Here is a 9850-nt window from a genome sequence, read left to right on the forward strand (position 1 = left end):
ATGAACTTAATGAACAGAAAAACTAAATGCAAGAAACACTGAACAGATAAGAAAACAAACTGCAAAAACAAAAAGAATGAGATGAAAAAAATGGACAAAAAAAGTAAATACAAGAAACACTGAACAAAAAAGAAAACAAACTGCAAAAAAACGAAAAGAATGAGATGAACAAAATGGACAGAAAAGCTAAATGCAAGAAACACCGAACAAAATAGACAAAAAATGAAAAGAATGAAATGAACAAACTAGACATAACCAATAAATATAAGAAACATTGATCAGAAAAGAATGGCAAGAAAGTCCAGAGAATATTATCAAATTTGTGACCCCTTTGGAGAGGAGGAAGAAGTCTGGAGTCAGTGCAACCTCACTCAGACCCGAAACAAAAACCCTCATATTTAAAAGGCAATTTCTTCCTGCACCCAATCAATTGTGATTGGCACCCAACGAATATTCTAAAACCCAATTGTACCTGTGTCATGTTTATTTTGAAAAAGCTTGTAGCGCTGATGCAGATGATGCCCTCAAACCTTCGCGCAACAATGGACGACCTTCGTGTTCCTGACTTCATCTTTGTTCAAGGGGTCATTCCACTCAACACTATGTTGCCGGAGAAATGTCAACCAAGGTGTGAGGATGCGAACGCTCGTGCAAGAGGTGATGTTGGGTGCAAGAATGGTAGAAACGAACTCGGGTGTGTGATTGGGTTCGAAAATCACTAAACCCTAATTTCATTTTCATTAAGAGTAATTCGGTATTTTCACAAATGCAATTGGGTGCAGGTCCAATTTGATTGGGTGTAGGAAGAATCAGCCTTTCCAAAAGAGTAGGTGTTGGTCCTTTATAACCCAACCCAAGCCCAATATATTTAAAAAAACCAGAAAAAGAGTTGAGTCATAAACCTGACCCAAACCATGTCAAAATTAAAAGAACCTACCCTTAAATAAGACTGTTTCTTCCTGCACCTCCATACCTTCTTCTCCCACCTCCATAAATTTTCAAATTTCCAAAAATATCCCTTTACAATATTCCGGATTACATAATCTGGAAATCATTTTTCAAATGTGTAATTAGCTTCTGGATTACATAATCCGGAAGCCATTTTTCAGATTCATGATTACTCTCTGAATTACATAATCCGGAAGTCTTATTTAACTTCCAAATTATGTAATCTGGAAGTCTTTTTTCAAATGAGTTTCTGGATTACATAATCCAGAAACTAATCTATGGGGGTGACACAAGAAGGATAAAAATGTATTTTCAAGTTGTATATGGAGGTGGCAGAAGAGGATATGGAGGTGCAGGAAGAAACAGTCCTTAAATAAACGTAGTTGCATAGCAACCGGTGACACTGCTACCACGGATCTATTCCAGCAGCACTGTTGAGAAGCAGTGCCACCATCTCCATTGCAACACCTGCAATCTGTTTTTTTTTCTTTCGGTTACTTCTTTTATCACTCTCTTCTATCCTTATTTTTCTTCATTGTTCTACTCAATACTCATTCTCTGGAAAACTGAACCCCCTTAATACTCATTCTCTGAAGTTGGAGAGAAAAGAGAAGAATGAATTTGTCTTACGCCTTGTTTTTAGGAGGAGCTGAGGATTAAAAATTTAGAACATTTATCTTTTGTCGTGTCATTATTTGAAATCTTTAGCTTGATGATGTTTTGTTTTAATTTTATTGTTATTTGAATTTTTAGACTTACTATTTATTAATAGGTCGTTTTCATTATTTTTGAACAAGAATAATATTTCTTGTTGTAAAAAGGGGATTATTAGAATGGAAATATCCTGATATCAGTATTTAGGAAAAGTATACCTAGAATCTACACATTCATTCCATCAGATTTTATTTCCTATTTTAAGAGAATGTAATTGTTACAAACAGAGTAGTTGAGAATCTAATTTGCATGATTGTAACTGATAAAATATTTCTTTATTCCCTCTCATTATTCAATTTTTCTGCATTTTTATTATCTACTTATATTTTGAATTTTTTTGTCCAATGATAGATTTCTGCAGAAATTTTGGGTTACCGATATTTTCTTTTAGCCGATACTTATTTTGTCACAAATGATCAAACACTGAGTTTGTTTACCAAATTATTAAGAGGTTTTTTTGATAGGTTTTCTTTGTTACAAGTTTGACACATACGAATTGCATTCATGTAGTTGAAGAAGAGTATATGCTAAGTAAGGCTTGTGTTTTTTGTTTTTGTCTTATACATTCTGTGTATCATGAAAAGATAGTTAGTAGGAAAATTGTTTGTGTTTATAATTATGTTCATTATATTAGTATTTTGTCTGTGGTATACTTGAGACACCATTTAAAGTTTATACTTTTGTTTTCTAATTTTGTGATTGTAATGGTTGCTTTTTTTTTTTTTGTGTATGCTAAATATTGTTTTGATTGGGAAGTGTTTTCTCTTGTATTTCGGTGTTCTTTTCCTGAATTTTTGCCTTGCTTTAATTCTGCTATTTAATGCAAACTTAATTGTGTGGCAGGTATCGTTATATCTTGACAAGTTCTCCTGTGTATGTCAATCACTTCTTCATGAATGCAAACTTACCTTTTTACAAATAATATGTGATCAAGATCTTTTCGCCGCGCCGAGGTTCGCCTCCGCCAACAGCCTTGACGGCACCTTCACCACGCCGAGATTCACCACCCTTTTCATTGATTCATTCTCATACGAATAACGCTTCTTCCGAAGAACCATTGCATAGCTCACGTAAGCACCCATAATAGCCTCTTCATTGCTTTCGGAGCTTTATACCAGCAACTGCACACACAGCATAAAATCCCTTCCTCGAGAATGCTTATTTTACTTCTTAATTTCGTTCGACAACCATAAAGATAGATTCTTTCTTCAATTTTGGGAGAAGGGGTGTTTTGATTTTGTGAAATATCTTTGTATTTCTGATTCTCCTTCATGCCATGAATATATCCCACAAGCAACACTTCCATTAGGTTAGAGGGTCAATGCTTCTACTCCATATGGCATACCCAAGCTCATGACTTTATCATTTTTCACCGCTTTTCGAGCCTTCAATTATCCTACTCTTACTCAGGTACGACATCTCTCTGACAAAGGGTTAATCATAACAACACCTGATTCTTGGTTTGTCAAGATAGTTTCTACCCTCTTTCTGTGCTCTACCACTTTTGATGATGGGTTTTTGAATTATTTCCGTAAGCACTTAACTCCTTTTCATGTCTCAGAGGTTGTTAGAAGGCTTAACAACCCCAACTTGGGTTTCATGTTCTATCAGTTTACAAGAGAAAGGTTGAGTATGGCGCATTCATTTTGGACTTATAATATGCTTTTGAGGTCCCTTTGTCGAGCAAGTCTCCACAGTTCAGCAAAATTGTTATATGATTCCATGAGGTCTGATGGGCAATTGCCTGATTCTGGGCTTTTGGGATTTTTGGTTTCTTCTTTTGCACTGGCTGACAGGTTTGATGTTTCAAAGGAATTGCTTGCTGAAGCTCAGTGCAATGGGATTCAAGTAAAGGTGATTGTTTATAACAACTTTTTGAACATATTGATTAAACACAATAAGTTAGATGATGCCATTTGTTTATTTAGGGAGCTTATGAGAACACACTCTTGTCTAGAAACCTTCACCTTCAACATTTTAATGCGGGGTTTATGCACAGCTGGAGAAGTTGATGAAGCTTTTGGGCTTCTCAGTGATATGAGAAGTTTTGGTTGTTTGCCCGATATAGTTACATATAACACTCTATTACATGGCTTATGTAGAATAGATCTAGTTGATAGAGCATTCGGTTTACTGAAAGAAATTTTTCTAAAATGTGAGTTTGCCCCTAATGTTGTTAGCTATACAACAGTGATATCGGGTTATTGCAGATTGAGTAAGATGAAAGAGGCCTCCTCTCTTTTTGATGAAATGATTAGATCCGGAATCAAGCCTAATGTTTTTACCTTTACTGCTCTCATTGACGGCTTTGTTAAGGCAAGTGACATGGTTTCTGCACTAGGTATGCACAAGAAGATGCTTTTATATGGCTGTCCTCCCAATGTTGTTACTTTAACTTCCTTAATTGATGGCTATTGCCGAATTGGATGGGTGGATCATGGCTTGGACTTATTGCATGAAATGAAAGCACGTCATGTTCCGGCAAATTTGTATACTTTCTCTGTTCTTATCAGTGCTTTGTGCAAGAGCAATAGACTGCAAGAAGCACATAATCTTTTGAGACTATTGAAGCAGAGTGACATTGTTCCACAGTCTTTTGTCTACAATCCTGTCATTGATGGATATTGCAAATCTGGGAACATTGATGAGGCTAATGCACTTGTGGCAGAAATGGAAGAGAAAGGCAAGCCTGATAAGTTGACATTTACCATTCTTATTATTGGGCATTGTATGAAAGGAAGAACACCTGAAGCAATTGGTATCTTCTACAGGATGCTGGAAGCTGGTTGTACTCCAGATGACATCACAATTAGAACGTTGAGTTCCTGTCTTTTGAAGGCTGGGATGCCTAGTGAGGCTTCCCACATTAAGGAAACTATATTTGAGAATCAGAGTACATTACTGAAAAAATCTTATCATGAAAGTATAAATTCAGATAAGTCAATTCCTGTTCATTAAGGTAAATGGCAAGGGAAAATGATCGTTTTTTAAAGCAAGTCACTTTCCATCTCCTCCGGCTTGCAGTTTTTCGAAATGAACACATTAGGCAAAGGGCAGTTGTTGGGCTTCAAATACTTGTGAGGGTATATTTTCTTCTGTTTAAACTTGAAGGATGGTTAGTTCCATTGATTTCATATCCTATTAATCAAATTCTTGTTTTTGGTTTCTCCAATTTGTGCAGAGTTCATTTCATTACTTCGTGCAGACGGAAAGATTGAGAGTCATGTTGATTATCACATTATCAGAGCTAATGTTCGATGTGCAAGTGACTCAGATGAGATCTGATGGAAGCCTAGAAGAAAGTGGCGAAGCATGGCGACTTAGGAGGTGTTTAGATGAAATGAAGGATGAAACTAAAAATTCGTTCCTATTGAAGGAGTGTGGATTATCTGAGAATGCTCTTGTGACCATACCAGAAAAAATTACAGAGAACAGATGGTCCTGGTCTGAGGTGAAATATCTCTCTGATAGCCTTCTTTTGGCCCTTGATGGCAGCTTGGAGCATGCGCTATTGGTGAGTTTTAATTATTGATGCATCATTATAGGCTTTAATTGCAGTGAGATCTATTATTCAGAATTGTCATTTATTTTGGTATAACCAATTTGAACTGTGTTTTGTGCTATAATCTGTATTAGAATTACTGAGTCTGCTCTTTCTCTGATATTCATCGAAGATTTTTTTTTTGTAATGGATGATGATGAATATTTAATTAGGGCCAGTTTATTTATGCTTATTTTCCAAAAGAAGTGATCATTTTAAGGTCTAAATTTACGTTTAGTCCTTTATGTTTGGTGTTTTTGCGTTTTGGCACGTGAAGTTTTAAAAGTCTCAATCTGGTACTTTATTTTTTTGGAAGGTTGCTTTTGGTCCTTTTTAACAAAAACATTATATAGGTTTACTGAGTTGACTCACATGTCCAACCTATTTAACAATTAATTGGAAATGACCGTGATGAACCTATTAAAGAACATGAAGTACCGTAATGAACCTTGCAACAAATTTAAGGTACTTAGTTGAGACGGTTAAAACTCAGTTCATAGACATGTCAGCCAACTACATACGAGATTGAAACTTTTAAAACTTAACATACTGAAACGTAAAATCACCATTAAGGACTAAAAGTAATATTTAGCATTAGTTTATTAAAGTAAGCAGATTTCTACTTTTTTATGTGTATATCTAATTTGCTTATTTTAAAACTATGCAGTTTTTTTGTTATTTTAATAAGCAAGTTCTATATGCTTCTCAAATAAGTGACTTTTCTTAAATTGATTATTTTTAATGCACTTATTTTAAGTTTTGTTGAAGATTCCGTATCGACTAGGAATAAGGTCAAATTATAAAAGTAAGATACAATTCTCACTTTGCAAGCTGATGTTGCAATCCTTACCTTACCTACCGGTTTTGTAAGGTGAGGTTTGTCCCCAGTCCCCACTTATATACTCTAAATTGACTTTATCACTAGTCAATGTGGGATCTCATCAACTAGGAATGAAGGCAATCCTCATCTTCTTACTTGGTTTTGTAAGATGAGGTTTGTCTCCACTTATATACTATAAATTAACCTTATCTCTAGTCGATATAGGATCTCTAACAAGTTTAAACAAATTGACCTTTAGTGTTAGGTCTTTTCTTCTACAAAAGTCAATTTATCTCACCATGTAAGCATTTTAAATGTAAAAGGATCCTGTTCTTCATTGAATGTCCAAACTTAGTTTTTCGTATATATGAATAAATGTGAGATTTATGAATATAAAGCCATTACTTATGCCTTTACCTGACTTTTGAGAGAGATAGTCATGACATGGTATTAAAGCCCATGGTGCTTTGAAAATTCTAATTAAAATTAAAGACAAGGTAGCTGGGCTTGTGCATTATCCATTTCTAGCTTAAAGGATTCTTGTAGGAGACATCCGGTTAGAGATATTATAGAAGTATAAACCATTCATATAGGTGTAAGATTTTCAGGGGATGGTTCGTGGTTGTGATATGTACTAATTAAGGGAAAATACCAGAGAGCCTAAGAATCTTCCAAAATAAATAAAATAGGTTGAAATAAACTAACAAAATTAAGTCCCCATTGAAAATAAGCAAACACATCTGCAGGAGAAAACAGAAAAAGGAGTCACCCTCTGAGAAAGCAGGCCACAAAAACCTGTTTTGTTAACTTATAGTTACCGAGTTTGTATCAGGATTGTTTGTCATGGACAAATAATTTGTCTAAAATGTCTGTTTCAGGCCCCCATGATGACTATGGATAGATATGCCGCTGCTGAAAGCTTCTATAAATTGGCCATGGCATTTGCCCCAGTCCCTGATCTTCACATAATGTGGTTGCTTCATCTATGTGATGCACATCAGGAAATGCAATCTTGGGCAGAAGCTGCTCAGTGCGCTGTCGCAGTTGCTGGTGTTGTAATGCAGGTAAAGGCATTAATTTATATACACATGAATTGTACAACTTATTTCCTGAAAATGCATAAATTATTGTGATGGACATATGTAACACTCGGAAATTATTACTGTCAACATTATCTATAAATATTGATGTATTTTACTGAGGATTTTCAATTATTGATTCTTGGATGTTTTATTTATTGCGTAAAATGTGACCAGACCAGTTATGCTTTGAATTATCATGCTTGTTCTTCCTATCTAAAGACAAATTAAGTTGCAATTTGCTCGTGTCCTTGAACCAATGTTTACTTTGTTTATAGATAGGCTGCCCCCTTCTAGCTGATTTTTTTCCCATTTTAGAACATTCGTTTTCTTCATGTTTTGTACTCGATTTTTTCAATGCTTTTATCAGACAATTAAAGCCTAGGTAATAGTGCTAAATAACCTAATACTTATATTTATACTTTGTTAATTATCTACAGTTATAAGATTATTAATTATTTTAGCATTGCGAAATATAAATTTAAGGAAACCAAATTGTAGTGCTCATTCTTTTGACTTTTAAAAATACTATTGATATATTTATATTTTAACTAATGTCATGGTCATCCTTTCCAGTTTAGCTACGATTATCATTTTTACTTTATGCCATGAGAGGAGGAGGGCTAGCGTAGAGCGGAAAAGTTTCCTCTGGTTTATATGGTAATACTATTTTTCTTACACCATAATTAAATTTTAATGCAGGCCCTTATTGCCAGAAATGATGGTGTATGGAGCAAAGACCATGTTGCTGCTCTACGGAAGATTTGTCCTATGGTCAGCAATGAGATCACCTCTGAAGTTGAGGGATATGGGGCTTCGAAATTGACTGTTGACTCTGCTGTGAAATACTTGCAGCTTGCTAATAAGCTCTTCTCACAAGCTGAGCTTTTTCATTTCTGTGGAAGCATTCTTGAACTTGTAATCCCAGTTTACAAAAGTAGGAGGGCTTATGGACAGCTGGCTAAATGTCACACGTTACTTACCAATATCTATGAATCAATTCTTGAACAAGAATCTAGTCCAATTCCTTTTACAGATGCAACATACTACAGGGTTGGATTTTATGGTGATAGGTTTGGGAAACTTGATAAAAAGGAGTATGTATATCGTCTAGGTGACATAATGGAAAAACTTAGTCACATATACGAGTCTAGAATGGATGGTAATCACACTTTGCATATTATTCCGGATTCTAGACAAGTGAAGGCAGAGGAGTTACAACCTGGTGTCTTTTACCTTCAGATTACTGCTGCTGATCCAGTCATGGAAGATGAAGATTTGGGAAGTAGGAGAGAAAGAATTTTCTCTCTCTCTACTGGGAAGTGTTCGAGCCCGGGTATTTGACCGATTCTTGTTTGACACCCCATTTACCAAAAATGGAAAGAATCAAGGTGGATTGGAAGATCAATGGAAGAGACGCACTGTTCTTCAGACTGAGGGTTCCTTTCCAGCTTTAGTAAATAGACTATTGGTAATCAAATCCGAGACCCTCGAATTCTCTCCTGTAGAAAATGCATGGATATTTTTAAAAGACCCCAAATTATCACATTTTTCTGAGACGTCAGAGCAAATGCCTATATATGCAAAATTTACGAATGAGCCATTTTATAAGAAGAGAAGACTCGTTCAGAGGGCACAATTGAATTGGAAGTATGATGTAATACAATCATCAAAAAAATCTTTCTCTCTTAAGTTTAAGCATCCCGAGAGCTTCATAATTACCATCACCTTAGGAAGATTATCAATGGGTAAAACTTCACTCAATTTAGGGACAAATACTAAGTTGATGTTGTTGTTTTTTGTCTCAAGAATAGGGGAAGTGAAAGTTAAACTCATGCACATGACCCTTCAACTGGTGGACAAATTGCTAAAGTTTTCCCAAAGGGTAGTAGAAAACATGTTGATAAAATTTATTTTCCTTACAGATTTTGTCATCGTGAACATAGAAGAAGACTCAAAAGTATCCATTATTTTGGGGAGACCTTTTATAACAAATGCATGAACCATTGTTGAGGATGATAAGTTTAAATTAAGGTTACATAATGAAGATGTATTTGATTTTTTTTAGACCATGAGACATCCAAAAGACAAGGAAAGTACTTCAAAGTAGACATGACATGATAGTGGGATATTAAATTTTGTTCATAATAAGTTTTGACCCCTTAAGATGGCCTTAATGTACGAGTTTAATGCAATCACTAAGTTGGAGGAACAACAAATTATTGAGTGCATTCAAAATCTTTATAATTGCAAAGAAATCTCAAATCACTAAAAAAATATTGAAGAGCTCGCAATATAAAAGGTTGTTGAAGAGAAAAAGTTTGAGATAAAAACTCTTTCATTGCATCTCAAATATGTCTTCCGTGAGGGAGAAGATGAGAAACCATACATAACAACAATTTATCTAGCAAATATGAGGAAAAACTTATTCAAGTGTATAAAAATAGTAAGCAAGCTTTAGGGTGACATATTTACGATCTTAAGAGAATAAATTAATCATATTGCATAGTAAGCAAGCTTTAGGGTGACATATTTACGATCTTAAGAGAATAAATTAATCATATTGCATGAATAAAATCAACCTAAAAAGTATGATTTCAGTATATTTTATTTAAACTGAATCGTCATCCTTTATGACAACTTCAATTAGAAAAAAAAAACTTAGTAGATTACGCACTTAATCAATGTCGTCATGCATGCGTACAACTTTTACATAAAATTTTGAGTAGAAGTCGTACTCGTGATGGC

The 9850-nt window shown here is 34.8% G+C and overlaps 1 protein-coding gene across 5 annotated transcripts; it reads left to right on the top strand.

Moving 5' to 3' along the window:
- The first annotated feature begins 2507 nt into the window (after nucleotides 1-2507).
- Nucleotides 2508-9024, top strand: LOC137820984 (guanine nucleotide exchange factor SPIKE 1-like). Of its 5 annotated transcripts, XM_068625361.1 has the most exons (6): nucleotides 2543-3072; nucleotides 3224-3516; nucleotides 3873-4745; nucleotides 4844-5176; nucleotides 6902-7087; nucleotides 7805-9024. In XM_068625361.1, the coding sequence occupies exons 3-6, from the start codon at nucleotides 4626-4628 to the stop codon at nucleotides 8444-8446; spliced, it is 1281 nt and encodes a 426-aa protein (XP_068481462.1). In that variant the 5' UTR covers nucleotides 2543-3072; nucleotides 3224-3516; nucleotides 3873-4625; the 3' UTR covers nucleotides 8447-9024. The 5 variants fall into 5 exon arrangements, 3 of the variants coding, with proteins under 3 accessions (XP_068481460.1, XP_068481462.1, XP_068481459.1); XM_068625359.1 differs by having other exon boundaries at nucleotides 2508-3516; nucleotides 4004-4745; XM_068625358.1 differs by having other exon boundaries at nucleotides 3224-4745.
- The last annotated feature ends 826 nt before the right edge of the window (nucleotides 9025-9850 follow it).

This window comes from Phaseolus vulgaris, chromosome 9 (genome assembly GCF_000499845.2).
Source record: "Phaseolus vulgaris cultivar G19833 chromosome 9, P. vulgaris v2.0, whole genome shotgun sequence".
In the NCBI taxonomy this organism is placed as follows: Eukaryota; Viridiplantae; Streptophyta; class Magnoliopsida; order Fabales; family Fabaceae; genus Phaseolus; species Phaseolus vulgaris.